A 17,951-nucleotide genomic window follows, 5' to 3' on the forward strand; every position below is an offset into this window, starting at 1 on the left:
CATTGAGTGTGACTGATGCTGCTATGATAGCAGAGAAGCTCCAATCAAGATGTAGGTGGGTAGACGGAGACATGTTGGGACCCTACAATCCCAATGTCACTGTCCCCCGGTGACAGACATCCCTTTGGAGATCAGAGATGACTCTGAGGGATGAAAGTCCTACATAAGAGGAGCGGTTCTGAGATGTAAATGTAAGGTGTGTCTGGGCATAAAATTGTCCTAAAAAAGAAGGGATCCTTATAAATAAGGAGTGATATTTATTTATAAAAAAAATTTTTTCATTTTTTTATCTTTCTTTATGTATTTTTTTTATTATAAAAATTTAATTTTTAAATTTTTATTTATTATATTTTTATATTTTATTTTTTTTTTTATATATATTCTTTATTTTCTTTATCCAATACCCTTGTTGGTTAACGAACTGACCTTCATGCACTATTTATATAGATTCGGTTAATAATAAGTATACATCACAAGCCTTTATGGAATAACTTGTATTCAGGTCTGGCATATATCTTTATAACATCCGCTGCGCCTGTTTTCTGCTTTACACCAGGGCTGATCAGCACAGGTGGTAACCAGGACAACGGGCGACGCTTTCAGTGCAGTAGTATGCGGAAGTGATCACATGATCCAGGGTTAGTCACGTGACTTGTTCGCGCGACAGCTCTGGACTGGGACCGCTTCCTGCACAGGCGCAGTGGTGTTTTCACCCACGCCACTGGACGCCATTAAACAAGTACAGAGCGGGTAAGAGTCAAACTCCCCATTTTCATTATATTATATATGTATAATTATATCATACAGCTGCTATGTATCAACATAATGTTAGTGGAGCATTCAATTTCGAGCGCTGCTATGTTTTAAAACACTTATATGCACTAATATGCACTAATTTGCACTTTAATATATGAAATATGCACTGAAGATCTATGATATATACACAATGGAAGATGTATGTACACACTGTTTATAAAATTTTAATGTTTTTATGTAATGAGCACTTAATTGAAATTTGTATGACGTTTAATGCACATGGGTATTTAAACCCCCTACTGATGTGTGACACTAAGCTTGAAAATGGCTCCATAGGAACAGAAACGTTGCTTGTACTGATGTGACAGGAATAAATCAACACTTTTTTCACCGTTCTTTGGAGTGCTGCGTTATTGTTGGATCCTATTTAAACTGAGGACTTTTGGTCAAGAAGTTTTTTGGACGCTGGCACCCACACATTGAGGCTGAGTAGTGCTGCAATACTTTTTTGGCATATATATATATATATATATATATATATATATATATATATATATATACACACACACACACACACACACACACACACATATATACACACACAAATGACAACATCACCATATCCTCTAGCTATTAAAGGACGCAACTATAAACACTTTTAAAAACCATAAAATTAAAGGGGTACTCCGGTGGTCAACATGTTTTTCAGTTTTTGACTAATTATTTGACCCTATTTGTTTTGTTTAATTTCTATTCTTGTTGTTTAGGCGACTATTTTCATTCTTCGTTGTCTTTTTATTCCTCACTTTGTTTTCCTATCTTTGCTTCTATTTCCTGATACTTGCTGTGCTGAAAACTACAAATCCCAGCATGCCTTGCTGGTTTGGGGCAGCTCTTTTTTTTCCCCCCGCCCTTTACCAATCCTACCATTTTCCCGGGTCGGCCCCCTTATACACAGCACACTAATATAAATCAGCCCTGGTTGGGATACACTGGCATACACACACAAAAGGGACTACAACTCCCAGCATGTGTCATTCAGGAGTCTTCAGTCTGTGGTATAACACCATCATGCTGCCTCTGTAGTCTGGGGGTTGTAGTTCACCACACCTCTGTAGGGCATACACCAGTGTTTCCCAACCAGGGTGCCTCCAGGTGTTGCAAAACTACAACTCCCAGCATGCCCTGACAGCCTTTGGGCATGCTAGGAGTTGTAGTTTTGCAACAGCTGGAGGCACACTGGTTGGGAAACACTGGTGTAACATGATGTGAACTGTGTTTCCCAACCAGTGTGCCTCCAGCTGTTGCAAATCTACAACTCCCAGCATGCCCAAAGTCTGTCATTGTATGCTGGGAGTTGTAGTTTTGCAACAGCTGGAGGCACACTGGTTTGTAAACACTAGCATACACACACATAACAGGGACTACAACTCCCAGCATGTGTCATTCAGGAGTCCCCCTCCCCTCCCCCTGCACATATAGAGATCATCCCCAGTATGAGATTTATTCCCCTCCAGTCCATACATCCCCAGCCCGTGCACCTTCTCATCCTCCCCTTCAGATAACACTTATCTTCTCTGTGAGGTCCTTCTCCTGTGCAGACCTGTGTCCTTAGAATACAGAGCAGGGGGAGGGGAGGTGAGGAGCTATGTACTATGGCTTTTCATGCAGACCTCGGGAGGGGGGAGATGAGGGGGCGTGGCTAATTCCTCTCATGCAGACAGAGAAAAAAAAAGCTGTGACATTCTCCACAACAGATTCAGAACTGTGGACAACAGTAAACGAAAACCCTCTGAACTACAGAACTTCCTGCCCAACAAACAGGTAAGCAAAACACACACATGCTGCCAAAACATAACACACATGTATATTGCAAAAAAACAAAAAACTTACAAAGAAGATGCCATATAGTCAAAAAAATTAACCACTGGAGTACCCCTTTAACTGGAGAAGGGGCAAGAAGTAAAAATAAGTGGAACAGTCTAGATGAAGTACAGTGGGGATCAAAAATTTGTATTAATGTGCATAAAGAAGCCAAGGAAAGATGGAAAAATCTACAAAAGGCATCAAATTACAGATTAGACATTCTTATAATATGTCAACAAAAGTTAGATTTTATTTCCATCATTTACACTTTCAAAATAACAGAAAACAAAAAAATGGCATCTGCAAAAGTTTGGGCACCCTGCAGAGTTAATATCTTGTACTGCCCCCCTTTGGCAAGTATCACAGTATCTAAATGCTTTTTGTAGCCAGCCAAGAGTCTTTCAATTCTTGATTGAGGTATCTTTGCCCATTCTTCCTTACAAAAGTCTTCCAGTTCTTTGAGATTTCTGGGCTGTCTGTCAAGCACTGCTCTTTTAAGGTCTATCCATAGATTTTCAATTATGTTGTGGTCAGGAGATTGTAAAGGCCATGGCAAAACCTTCAGTTTTCGCCTCTTGATGTAATCCCCCGTGGATTGCAAGGTGCGTTTAGGATCATTATCCGTTTGTAGAAGCCATCCTCTCTTTAACTCTCTTTATCCATTTTTCCTTCTACTCGTGAGATGTTCCCTGTGCCACTAGGCTACAATACAACCCCAAAGCATGATTGATCCACCCCCATGCTTAAAGGGGTATTCCAGGCAAAAACTTTTTTTTATATATCAACTGGCTCCGGAAAGTTAAACAGATTTGTAAATTACTTCTATTAAAAAAATCTTAATCCTTTCAATAGTTATTTGCTTCTGAAGTTTTCTGTCTAACTGCTCATTGATGATGTCACATCCGGGGAGCTGTGCATGATGGGAAAATATCCCCATAGGAACTGCACAGCTCCTGGGACGAGAGTCATCAGAGAGCAGTTAGACAGAAAACAAAAATTCAACTTCAGAAGCTAACAACTATTGGAAGGATTAAGATTTTTTAATCAGAGTAATTTACAAATCTGTTTAACTTTTCGGAGCCAGTTGATATATAAAAAAAAAAGTTTTGGCCTGGAATACCCCTTTAACAGTTGGACAGAGGTTCTTTTCATTAAATTCTGTTACCCTTCTCCAAATGTACCTTTACTCATTCAGACCAAAAAGTTATATATTTTAACCTCATCGGTCCACAGAACTTGTTTCCAAAATGCATCAGGTTTGTCTATATGTTCATTTGCAAAGTTTAAATGCTGATTTTTGTGGTGAGGATGTAGAAGAGGTTTTCTTCTGATGACTCTTCCATGAAGACCATATTTGTACAAGTATCTCTTTATAGTGGAATAGTGTACCACAACTCCAGTGTCTGACAGATATTTCTGGAGGGATTGTGCACTCAAACGTGGGTTTTGAATTGTTTTTCTCACAATCCTGCGAGCTGTTCTGTCTGATATTTTTCTTGGTCTTCCAGATCTTGCTTTAACTTCCACTGTTCCTAATGACTGCCATTTCTTAATTACATTCCAAAGAGAGGATATTGACATCTGAAACGTTTTGCTATCTTCTAATAGCCTTCTCCAGCTTTGTGAGCATCAACTATTTTCAGTTTCAGATTTCTAGACAACTGCTTAGAAGAACCCATGGTGCTGATTGTTGGGGCAAGGTCAGATGAGTCTGGGCATTTAAAACATTTGAGATTGACATAACCTGGTCTTCCCAGATGATGATTGAGAACAATCCATGACACTGGCAGGTCTCAGCTTTGCAAATGGGGCAGTGCATGCTATAAATTCTGCAGGGTGCCAAAACTTTTGCAGATGCCATTTTTTTGTTTTCTGTTATTTTGAAAGTGTAAATGATGGAAATAAAATCTAACTTTTGTTGACATAAGAATGTCTAATCTGTAATTTGATGCCTTTTGGAGACTTTTCCATCTTTTCTTGGCTTCTTTATGCTCATTAATACAAATGTTTACCTGGGGTGCCCAAACTTTTGATTCCTACTGTAATATAAGAGGGACATACTATTATGAAACGGAGAAGGGAGAAAATGAGGGAACAAAGGGCACCCTGCACACAACATGGTTGTTATTTTAGCATAGGTTGCTGCAATACATGGCACAGAAGAATTTCCAGACATTAGCAAAAGGGACCAGCTCTTTGAAGCTATGTTCTGTGTTGCTGAATATCTATGAACGCTAAGCAGAAAAGAATGTTCTTACAAAGTAGGACGTCATGAATAACAGCTATGGAAAGAAAAAGACTGGAATTGGATATGACCACAGTTTAGACAGAAGATTAAATCAACGTGATGTACAATCACTGAGACCTGCACCAGCATCTTCAAAGTGTTGCTTATTCCTGTTTTCAGCACACACATGCAGTCACTCTCCAATACACTCTATGAGAGGTACAGAACCTAAGGAATTGGCGCACTTGACTGTTTCTGTATGCCCACCAGTGTTCATTGACGAGTGAGGCAACTCCTCTGAATACAAGGTGTAAAGGTTACTTCTATTAACAACTTCCATAGGTTCAACTCCATCCTGCAATTGTGGAAAAGTTCTACATGTACCTGATTGAGTTCTTCATCATTGGCAACAGCTAAAAGGATGTGCCTCGGGGTAATTCTTCCCTTTTTATTGTCTCTGGCTGCATTCCCTGCAAGCTCCAAAATCTCGGCTGCAAGTCAAGAAAGCAGTATGTATAGATGACGCCACATAATAATTATAATTCATAATAATAAATAGAAAACTTCAATATATTAAATACATTTAGCTATAAATTAAAATTTAATGATACATTCAAAATTTCACAAATTGTTTTTAATTTTCGTTCCCCAAAAACAAATTTTTTTTGACAATACAAGCACCGAATCTGAGAACAGAGATTTTCAGTCCTCCCTCCCCATGATGCACTGACTGTAAGCTCAGTCAATAGAAGACTTCAATGGAGACTAATAGTGGCAAATACTCTGCAAAGAGCAGCAATCAGACATTCATTCTGTAGCCTAATCGGTATTGATCTGACATCTATAGTATATTAAAGTTCATAAGGCAAGGCTTTGACTGTAAAATCTGCTATGCCACAGTACACAGAGAGCATGTATAGTACAAAGCCACAGGGACTGTGTGTGCTTCCCTACAACCTCCTGGTGGCGGCAGCACTGTCAGCACAGCAGGGACCAAATCATTGCACAGTTTATCTTAAAGAGTACAGATCATATCACAGAAAAAAAATGCATATGTTACTCAGTACCTCATCCTGATCAGGTACATATAACTTTTATGTGTCTAGCTTCTGTATTTCTTTTAAAATCAGCTTATATTACTTCACACTGAATTTCCATCTTCTCTCAGGCAGGGGGTGTGTCCCTCTCTTGCCCTCACTGTACATGACTAAACTTCCTCCCTCCCTGTGTGTCACTGAGCCATCAGCCAATCACTGCACTCTGCTCTGTAACCCTTTTCTCTCTGGTTTTATGCTGCAGAAAGGAAGAAGGATTACTGGAGTTTGCCTTATGTTCTCCTTATACACTATGAGGTAGAGCCCTGCGCAGGACTGGTTTTTCAATCCTGCTCCAGCCCGCTCCCGATGATTTTTTTGTCCAATCCCGTCCACTAACATAGGAATGTACAGACACTAGGGTGCAATGCTCTGCACTAAGGATCGACTGATATCGATTTTTTTATGGCCGATATCCATAATCCGTGGCCTCTCAGGCCGGTAGCCAATAACTTATACTGATATTCCGGTAGAAACTATCGGCTATTTCTCCCCCCCCCCCCCCCCCCGCCAAAGAAGCGGCTGAAGATCAGAAGATCATTGATTTAAAGCGGGCGCTTTAAATCAATGAACTGCAGCGCCTTTTGCGAGGCCAGAGACCGCCGCCCGCTTCTCTCTCCCTGCCTGGCCTGTCCTGGGGTCCTCCTGAGTCCAAACCCCCCCTATCCTCTGGCCAGAGACCACCGCCACCCGCTTCTCTCCCCCTGCCGGTCCTTAGTCCAACCACCGCCGCTGTCCCATTGCCTCCCCCATCCCCGGTTTTATAATTACCTGTTTCCGGGGTCCGCGCTACTTCTGGCTCCTGCGGCGTCCCGCGTTACGCTGTGCGCTGACGAGTGGCGTCCTCAACGTGACGTCATCGTCAGTGCGCACAGTGACAGCTCAGGACGCCGCCGGAGCCAGAAGTAGCGCGGACCCTGGGAACAGGTAATTATAAAACCGGGGATGGAGGAGGCAATGGGGCAGCGGCGGACTCTGGCCGGGGTGGTGAGGGGGGCGGTGCGGTCCGATAATTATCGGATTATCGGCAAGGTAATTGCCGATACCGATAACGGCCAAAATCGTGAATATCGGCCTAACCGATAATCGGTCGATCCCTACTCTGCACATACTCTCCATGTATAACAGTATGTGTAGTACACACTTTGCTATACAAGGGGGTATGTGCAGAGCATTGCACTCTAGTGTATGTACAGATATGAAAAGCAGTGACTGTGCAGACTCAGGGGCCCTAGGTCACTGACCGATGCAATGTGCAGACAGCAGAGCACTGCACCCTAGGGTCTGTAGAAGATGCTCTGCAGTGCAGTTAGTAATACTGGTGGCAGCTCTAACCTACCAGGCCGGCAGCAGAAGATGGAGTACAGAGTAAACAATCCTCCAGGGCAGGCTGAGCGCGCAATAAAATGGCGGTGCGGTGGCAGCAAGGGGAGCAGACAGGACTGGGAGGAGAACTGTGAGACAGTCAACGAGTCGGACTTCTATTGAGGCTGCGTTGGTAATCTCATTACTACTAGGGTGACACACTGTAGCAAATCGCCTCCTCATGTAATCCCCTTACTAATGGGGTGACACACTGATAACACACAGTAACACCCCCTTCCTCATGCCATCTCCTTACTACTGTGGTGACACACTGTAACAAACCTCCTCCTTATGACATCTTTTTTACTACTGACGTGCACATTGTAACAAAACCCCTTCCCCTTGCCATCTTTTGACTACTGGGCTGGCACACTGTAACAAACCCCCTCCCTTTTGCTTACTACTAGTGTACATGTTGCTGTATGAGGGTGAACATGCTGCCTCACTTGCTCCCTCTTCTCCTCTATGCTATGCATGGACATGTGCACTGAATGATGCTGCTGAGAGCTGGGGAGGTGTGAGGGGGTGTGGCCTCCTCTCAGCCAATCACAGCAGCTCAGTCACTGCCCGCTCTCTTCTGCTCTCTCTGTGTTCGGAGATCTTCACACAGGGAGCGCACACATAAAGCCCCCCCCCCCCCCCCTCACTTCCTGTATTCCGACTGAGACGCTGCTGTTTGTTGCTAATGTCAGAAAGACCATAGTAACAGGTGTGGGAGATTTTATGAGGACCTCTAGTGGCCACTTTTATAGGAGCAGTTTTATAAGGGAAACTGTGGGGGAAAAAATGAAATAGTATTAGATATATACTTATTTTCTATGGCTCTATTGCTTTTAAAAATATAGTTTTGGTGATAGTGTCCATTTAAAGATTGTCTGTCAAGCTACAACTATATATTAGTTAGCCATATACTTTTGACTTTACAATGAGTTCCATTCGTCAAAAGCTCTATGGCGTGCATCAGACTTACATTTTGTAGTCACATCGTTGAACAGAGTAATAATGCTTGTTACTTACCTGCCAAATACTCTATTACAGCTGCCATATAAACAGGGGCACCCATGCCTATCCTGTACTTGTGTGTGCCTCTTCTTAAGTAACGCATCATTCTACCAACTGGAAAGATTACTCCAGCCCTGGCTGAGCGGGACAGTTTGGTGGTTTTCTTCTTCCCCCCTCGTGCAGACATCTTTGTTTTGTCTGTTGCCCGTTTCTATGTAATGCACAAAAAGTTTACAAACAGGAATCACTGCAAAAAAAAAAAAAAAAAAAAAAAAAAAAAAAAAAGAAAGTAAAAAACAAAACAACATTAGGACCATTCCATATAAATAAAATAAACAAAACAAAACAAACATTACTTGGGCATCTTTGCCTAGTGTGAACGTTTAGAGGCTGCATTGGTTCTTTGATTGCACAACTGAAGATCAATATTCCACATGAAGAATAACATAAAACAGTAATAAGAAAGGGAATGCACATATATTATTTTAATAAACTGAAACTTAGGTGGTTCGCACCTCACACCGGACCTTTAATTTTAAGACCGCAGCGCTCAGGGTGTATGGAGCGGGCTCCTGACTCATGCCCGCTCCATACCCGGGGCCCCCAGCTGATTTCAGTAGCCGGGGTCGCAGCTAGTAGCCAGCATGCGGCGGTCAGAACGGCTGGCTATTAACCCTTTAGATTGCCACAGTCAGCTTTCACAGCGGCGATCTAAAGGGATCTTATCACAATCCCTGGTGGTCTAGTGCAATGGTGGGAGGGCGATCCACTATGGAGGTAGCCGGAGGACTTACCTCTCATCTTTTGAGCAGGCTCAACCAAATGAGCACAGATCAATGGAGTTCTATGGAACTTCATTGATCTGTATGAGGAATCTAATGATTCCTTCTTAAAGTCTTAGGGGGAGATTTATCAAAACCTGCCAAGAGTAAAAGCTGCCCATAGCAACCAATCAGATTTCTTCTTTCATTTCTCACAGGCCTCTTTAAAAATGAAAGAAGTGATCTGATTGTTTGCGATGGGCAACTCAGCAACTTTTCCACTGGACAGGTTTTGATAAATCTCCCCCTTAATGTTTAAAAACACGTACATTAACCCCTTCCATATAAAAAAAAAAGTTTTTTAAATAAACATCTGGTATTTCCGCATGCGTAATTGTCCTATTCAAATGTAACATTAAATATCCCATACAGTCAATGGCATTAACATAAAAAAATAGCAAACTTAGAATTCAACAGAAAAAATGAAGTAAAAAAGTGACCAAAAAGTCTCATCAATACCAACGTGGTACCAATACAAACAGCAGATTATGGTGCAAAAAATGTGTGAGCCCTTATACAGCCCAGTATACAGAAAAATTTTACTTTTATAGGCATTAGAAAATGGCAATTTAAAAAAAAATTCTAAAAAGCTTTGAATATTTTTTTTTTAATTAATAAAACATGATGGAAACCAAACAAGTCTGGCATTGCTGTAATCAGCCCACCTAAACATGCAAGTTTGACCACAAAAATTTACAAAATTATTTCACATCACAAGTAATACGCTCCAAAAAAAATAAAAATAAATATGTTATGGAAAAAGGAGAGGTGTCATTACAAAGTACAATCGGTGCTGCAAAAAACACCTCATATGAGTCTGTAGATGGAAAAATAAGAGCTTTGGTTATTATAGGGCGAGTAGGAGAATACGAAAGCCCAAAAACTAAATAAAACTAATAAAGACCTCATTTACTTACTATTTTGGTATTATTTTGTGTACTAGGACAAGTGGATTGTCATGAGGGACAAGTAGATTGTGCTCCGTTTTTGTCCCTTGGACAAGTATATATATATATATATATATATATATATATATATATATATATATATATATAGTGTTTTTTTTTCTTCATTTCCACATCCTTGTAGCATCTAAAGGGTAAAACAGCTGCTATGCCTGAGGAAACCCCATGGTCAGGTGATGGAGAAAGCCCCTTCCTAGTCCCCTTAAATGCCACAGCCAATGTTGCCAGCAGAATTTGAGGGGTAAAGGGATGAAATTGTAATAATTTCTAATCCTAGTCACTGCCGGTAGATGATATATATATTATATATATATATATATATATATATATATATATATATATATATATATATATATAGATTATTTGCCACATATGGAATGACCTCAGCTCCTTAGCTCTTATTGTCTGCAAGCACGTTAGCCTACTTTTTTCTAGGTGTATTCATCCACATGCAACAGTGTTTTACTCATTGGTGTCCATGAGACCATAGCAAGGTGAAGCCAAAAGTCATTAACTAGGTTAGGGTTTTCTAAATCCTCTGGGTACATATAATTTGTCATCTTCAGGTCACAATAAGACACCTTACCAGTCTGTTTAATTGCCGTCCTCTCCAATTAATAAATCACAGTTTGTCTTACTGTCCTTCCTTGGTACCACCTCCCTGCGATGATTCCTCAGGCCCTCTCCGACTAAATGGAGGCTGTTACTATGACAACTGAATGTCCCTCATCTCTCCTCTTACCAAGATAAGTAAAAGCACAGGAGAGGGAAACAAAGGATCAAATCCAGACCACTCACTATAGCATGTATATAAAGACACCTACAGCAACATATGTATATCTGCACAGGCACAAAATACTTGTCTTATTGAAAATCACTTCTAATATTGTAGATTTTCTTCCCTCGCACCCACATATACAGGCTGATTCTTTCCTGGATTGTCCCATGAACTGAAGCGAAAATTAAAGGTTTGTGTAGATTTGCAAAGTTACTTACAAGTTTATGGCATTTGTTCTCAGGGGACAGAAACAGATATATTTCTCAATTTTAACATAAGACAGAATAGGGTCAAAGGGTTTTAAATGTATACATCCTTAATTGTGTGTCTGTATTGTGCAACAAGCAGATCAATAGTATAGTAACAACAAGGTACAGTATGTATTAGACACATTCCATACAACCAAATAATAGTAAGTCGAGTGATAATAGACAGATAATGAACCTAGTGGTTAGCACATTTATGGTGTTCAGAGAACACTTTTATATGTCTATTAATGAAAAATGAATCTTTCCTGAAAAATCGATTCAAGCATACGGCCACATGTCAGAATTTATTAGGTTTCCCCGACTCACCTAATGGGATTTTTCTTCACAATGTCAGGTGACAATTAAATATGAAATAACCGATTACTATCAGAATAGACGGTATTCTGAATGCTGCTGTGCAATCAATTCTATTATGGTTATAGAATTCCTTCCTGGTTGAATTTAGCCTGTGACAGTATTGAAATGCATATTTGCCAATTAAAAATGCTTTTTTCCCAATACATTATATTACATAATTCTCACTGCCAGCTTTCTTAGAGAGCCAACATACTTTGTAATTTACACTGGTATTAATGGCGCTAGAGCTCAAATAGTTTTTTATATTACCGTATAGACTCGAGTATAAGCCTAGTTTTTCAGCATGATTTTTCGTGCTGAAAACGCCCCCCTCGGCTTATACTCGAGTGAACTCTCCGCCTGTCAATCCCTTCTCAGTGGTCTTCAACCTGGGGTCCTCCAGATGTTGCAAAACTACAACTCCCAGCATGCCCGGACAGCCGTCGGCTGTCCGGGTATGCTGGGAGTTGTAGTTTTGAAACATCTGGGAGGTCCGCAGGTTGAAGACCACTGCGGCCTTCGTCATCATCCAGACCCCCCCTTTAGTTTTCTACTCACCTCCCCTCGGTGGGAAGGAAGGGTGAGCTGCTCCGGGCCATCTATGCTGCAGGGACCGTCCGGTGGGGAGGGTTAGTCGTTCCGTCCTGTCCATTTTCACTAGGAGGCCCTCTTCTCCGCTCAAGGCCCGGCCCCAGCCTAGTGACGTTGCCTTGACAACGACGCACAGGGACGTTCATGGGCAGGGACGTCCCTGTGCGTTGTCGTCAAGGCAACGTCATTAGGCCCGGGCCGGAGAAGAGGGCCTCCAGGTGAAAATGGACAGGCCGGAACGACTAACCCTTCCCACCGGACGGTCCCTGCAGCATAGATGGCCTGGACCAGCTCACCGTAACTTCCCACCGAGGGGAGGTGACTAGAAAACTAAAGGGGGGGGGGGCTGGATGATGACGAAGGCCACAGTGGTCTTCAACCTGCAGACCTCCAGAGGTTTCAGAACTGCAACTCCCCAGCCATTGGCTGTCCAGGCATGCTGGGAGTTGTAGTTTTGCAACATCTGGAGGTCCGCAGGTTTAAGACCACTGATGAAGGGATTGACAGGCGGTGATGATGAAAGGGGGGGGGATGATAACAAAGGGGATGATGACGGGGTGATGACAGTGTGATGATGACGGGGGTGAAAATGACAGGGTAATGATGACGAGTCTGGATGATGACATGGGGATGATGTATTTACCACCCTAGGCTTATAGTCGAGTCAATAATTTTTCCTGGGATTTTGGGGTGAAATTAGGGGCCTCGGCTTATACTCGAGTATATACGGCAATTATTTTGTATACTAATAGTGTAAAATGTTCTGTGGCATCATTTATTCGGCACAAAGATGTCACTTTCTGACGATGTCATTTAACCACAAGGATCTCACCGATTGTTTCAGTGAGGGGTTTGTAAGGCACCTCAGTTCCTAAAGAGTTTTGCCCTTTGGTATTTCTCTATTTACTTCAATGAAACAGAGTTGCAACAACTTGAGGAGAGTGATGCAATGTAAAGAAAATAAAGAAGATTAAAAAAATGGTGAATTTTAGGCATTTTCAGTGTGCTGGTGAAAGCGAGTAATGTGCACCATATTTGTATTTGTGGCACACGTTGATTTACAAAGCAGGTGCAATTACCGAGCAGCACCCAAATCATGTGCAAAACAAGTCATTTCATTTGTTTGACGTGAAACAGGTCAGATTTACTCTCACAGAGCCGGAACATGAAGTACTCAAGTGAAGTGACCCAAATTAACATATCTATTCCAACTCATATGGCTTGGAGGCTTGAAAAGGTTTTCATGTAACACTTTACAGAGCAATCAGTACTGCGTCTGTATTTTGTACAGTAAATACTGATGGGCTGTCTTCTAGACATATGATCAGTTATTAAAGCCCCATTATCTGTCCAGTGTATCACAATTACTGTCTCCTCATACCACGACATGTCAGTGTTTACTGTTCCCTCATCTCTCCTGTGTCTGTCTTCTTTAGGGCTGGGCGGTATGACCAAATATGTGTATCACGGTATTTTATTAACTTACGGCGGTTCCACGGTATATAACGGTATTTTCACCCCCCCCCCAAATCATGTGACCCGCCAGCGCTGTTCTGCCCCCCCAACCTCCCCGCAATCGTGTGACCCGCGTGTGGGGTACTACTCACAGATGTCAAGCACTGCCCTCCTCCTCTTTGTTGGGGGCCAGCGGGCGCTGGAACTCACTGTACGCCAGTGGTCTCTAACCTGCGGACCTCCAGTTGTTGCAAAACTTCAACTCCCAGCATGCCCTGACAGCCAACAGCTGTCCGGGCATGTTGGGAGTTGTAGTTTTGCAACAGCTGGAGGTCTACAGGTTTGAGACCACTGCTGTACGCTGTATTCCTATGCCGGGGCTGCAAAAGATACAGAAAATAAACTTTAAACTCACCCACCTCGGCCGCACGCTGGGGACGGGGGAGGACAGCCGTCAGCCTATCACCGGCCGGAGCGATGCCCCACCTCGGCCATTGATCGGCTTCTTACATAACAGTGGGCTCAGCCTGCTTCTTACATAAGTGGGCTCAGCCTATCACTAGCTGGGGCGGGGCATCGCTCCGGCCGGTGATAGGCTGACGGCTGTCCTCCCCCGTCCCCAGCGTGCGGCCGAGGTGGGTGAGTTAAAAGTTTATTTTCTGATTTTCTGTATCTTTTGCAGCCCCGGCATAGGGATACAGCGTACAGCAGTGGTCTCAAACCTGCAGACCTCCAGCTGTTGCAAAACTACAACTCCCAACATGCCCGGACAGCCGTTGGCTGTCCGGGCATGCTGGGAGTTGTAGTTTTGCAACAGCTGGAGGTCCGCAGGTTGGAGACCACTGGCATGCAGTGAGTTCCAGCACCCGGCGGCCCCCAACAAAGAGGAGGAAGGCAGTGCTTGACATCTGTGAGTAGTACCCCGCTGGGCTGATCATTAATTGGGGGGGCAGAGCGCTGGCCGGTAACATAGGGTTAGTTCCCTGATGTGGGGACAGCGCTGCGCTAGGATGATAATACATTCCAGAGGGGGAGGGGCCCAACCGGTATTGCGGTATGGGGAAAATTCATATAGTGCAGCCCAAAAAATTTGGTATTCGGTATGAACCGGTATACTGCCCAGCCCTAGTCTTCTTGTAAAAAAATAAATAAATACATTTATATATAACTTCCCTCCTTCATTCCCACACTGAATCCTCGTTCTGCCTGCTGTGTTCAGAAGCGCGTGTCTTCGGTCAGTGCTCTGGAGCTCAGCAATAGATATCTTTGATCAGCGTTCCGGTGTCATCTGAGTAGCGGTCTTCATGAGACCACTGGATCAAATCAGCGGCCTCACTGTGACGCTCCATATTCCTGAGCACGGACCCGGACCGCTGAGGACACAGCCGTCACCTGACATCAGCTGCTCAGGGGACACCAGAGTGCCAACCATAGATATCCATTATTAAACATAGGAGCGCCGACTAAAGAAATCTGAAGATGAATACCGAAGGCAGAACGGGGGAAGCAGCATAAAAGCAGAGGCCGAGGTAAGTAATACTAAGTTTTTTTAAAAGAGTAACATTCCCTATTGGAAAGGCATGACAATAACCTAGTCGCTACCACAAAATGTTTAGTCATCATTGCTACTTGGTGCCTGGGATTTGTCAAGCCCTGTTTTAATCTTTCTCCTTAGATGTCTATGGGCTTTTTCCATTAGTAAATATGACAGTAGCACATGCTGCATTATTAAAATATTAGCATATTTTGTACAGCCACGTGAATAGCCTTATAGATTAACATTAACTTTGTATTATAAAGTTTTTCACTGGACTAACTTTTTTTTTAATACAGTGATCCCCCGACCTACGATGGCCCCGACATATGATCATTTCAACATGCAATGGCCTCTCAGAGGCCATCGCATGTTGAAGGCAGAATCAACATACGATGCTTTTGTATGTCGGGGCCATCGCATAAACGGCAGCGCAGACTGCTTCAGCTGCCACCGGATAGCCGTTTACGGTGCCCCGTGTGGTCCGCTGATGATCACTTACCTGTCCTCGGGTCTCCGGCGCGTCCTCTTCAGGATCCCCTGCATCATCGGCGCTCTCCATCGTCGTCATCACGTCGCAGCGCACGCTGTCCCGTCATCCAATAGGAGCGGCATGTGTACCGACGTGATGGCGGCGACTGAGAGCGGGGATGCCGGGGAAGCGGAGGCCTTGCCGGAGCGTCGGGGACACGGCGACAGCGATGGTGGGCGACATCCAGGGCAGCGGTGACGGTCCGGAGCGGCGGGGACACGTGAGTATAACCTCCAATACCAGTGGTCTTCAACCTGCGGACCTCCAGATGTTGCAAAACTACAACTCCCAGCATGCCCGGACAGCCGTTGGCTGTCAGGGCATGCTGGGTGTTGTAGTTTTGCAACATCTGGCGGTCCGCAGGTTGTAGACCACTGTCCTATACTTTACATTACACGGATCCCTCAACATACGATGGTTTCAACAAACGATGGTCCATTTGGAACGGATTACCATCGTATGTTGAGGGACCACTGTACCTACAGGTGAAAGAGGTCACATGTCTGGTTGCAGACCCGAGTACCTACACTGAGCACAAAAAAACAGCTAATGTGCAAAGGTTACAAACACTGGGTGTAAGTTATCCAATGGCGGGCCGCAAATTTCGGGCATGTTAGACATGTTGGGACTGGTAACACTGAAAAACAGCAACAGAAAAATGTTGCAAGCTATTTATGACACAATCTATAAAATTAACCCTAAAATAAGGTGCAAGGACACGGGTGCAGGGTATATCTGTAATTACTAGCAACATCTTTATTAATTATAGGAAGAAGAGAACATTTCTAAATATACTATTAGATGCTAGGATAAAACGTAATGGATATATAAGAAGATTAAAAATGTTCATCAACTCCAGACTAAGAATAGGTTTATTTTTGGGAAACAAAGTAAAAGTGAGAAGCAGAATGTGTAGTACAGGAACACGTTATAAAAGAGAAGTTTCCTTTACAGCTGCACTATGCACAGGGTGCAGGAGCTCAGGATGTGGGTGCGGTGACACATACAAAACTATAACAAGCCAAGTTTTACTTATAAGTCCAACACTCAACTTATGGAACTGATAGAGTTTTAAATTCATTTTAGACTCTGGCTTTCGTTTATGGATTGTTTGTAAAGAAAGCAAAGTGTTAAAAGTACAATAAAGTTCTCTCGGACCTCTAATGCACCTACACAGTGAACTATATCAATTATAAGGAGTGCCAAGCCTTCCAGGTATGATAGCGTCGTTATTATGAAATACAGGAAAGGCAGGATGAGGGTGTTTTGTACAAATAAGTGATGAAATAATTATATCAATCTGAACACCCCACACCTTAACTCACAACTAACATACTTCCAGTCCGTGTGAAACAACCACCCAGACAATCTGACATTCAGCACCTCACGTACTATTCCGGGTAAGGCCCATCATATTCACACTATTACCTTTTGAACATTCCAATAGGTACCCTTTAGTACACAGTCAGTATTGTTGTTACAGAGATTGTGGTATGAAAACATATTGGGGGAGATTTATCAAACTGTGTGAGAAAAAAAATGGAGTGATTTTCCCCCCGCAACCAATCACAGCTCAGCTAATGACCTCTGGTAAAGTGAAAGCTGAGCTGTGATTGGTTGCTGTGAGAAAATCACTCCATTTTTTCTCTCACACAGTTTGATAAATCTAGGCCATTGTGTCCAATATGCCATAATGGAGAACAACTCTAAGAGCAGGGGTGTGGAAATTTTATTTAAAAAACTACTTGTCCACGGGACTAAAATGGAGCAAAATCTACTTGTCCCTCATGACAATCCACTTGTCCGGGCCAATATTCGCTTTTACGCTCGGATTTTTTCCTCCTCGCCCTATAATAGCCATAACTACCTACTATAAGGATACCTTTGAATTTTTCAATAACATTCTCTGAACCAAAAAAAAAAATAATCTATATATTATATATATATATATATATATATATATATATATATATATATATATATATATATATATATATATAGGGAAGTGAAATTGAAATAGTAAAAGATAATTTTGCAGATTTGGTGTTTTTCTTTTCTGCGCCATTTACCTTGTGGTTGAGGTAACATGTTAGTTTTATACTTTAGGCGCCTGATTACAGCGATACCAGATTTGTATAGTTTACGTCATGTTTTACTAATTCTGGACTTTTTCTAATTTTTTTAATTGCCATTTTTTAACCCCTGTAGCTTTATTTTTTTTTCTGCATACCAGGCTGTATGAGGGATCATTTTTTGCGCCATAATCAGTTTTTTGTATCGGTACCATTTTGGTATTGATCTGACTTTTTAAATCGCTTTTTAACTTTTTTTCTGGGATATTATAAAAATTCCAAATCTGT

The 17,951-nt window shown here is 42.5% G+C and overlaps 1 protein-coding gene across 3 annotated transcripts in view; it reads right to left on the minus strand.

Moving 5' to 3' along the window:
- LOC130282554 (core histone macro-H2A.2) overlaps window positions 1-17,951 on the minus strand; it is a 75,244-nt gene that overhangs the window by 19,906 nt on the left and 37,387 nt on the right. For 2 of the 3 annotated variants that reach the window (XM_056530916.1, XM_056530914.1), the window contains exons 2-3: window positions 8,326-8,557; window positions 5,234-5,340 (exon numbers count right to left, since the gene is read on the minus strand). In XM_056530916.1, coding sequence (XP_056386891.1) covers window positions 5,234-5,340; window positions 8,326-8,497 — 279 coding nt within the window. In that variant the 5' untranslated portion in view covers window positions 8,498-8,557. Of the gene's footprint in view, window positions 1-5,233; window positions 5,341-8,325; window positions 8,558-10,682; window positions 10,832-17,951 lie in introns of those variants that run through there. The other variant, XM_056530915.1, reaches the window with a different exon arrangement.

Source organism: Hyla sarda, chromosome 7, assembly GCF_029499605.1.
Source record: "Hyla sarda isolate aHylSar1 chromosome 7, aHylSar1.hap1, whole genome shotgun sequence".
Classification (NCBI taxonomy): domain Eukaryota; kingdom Metazoa; phylum Chordata; class Amphibia; order Anura; family Hylidae; genus Hyla; species Hyla sarda.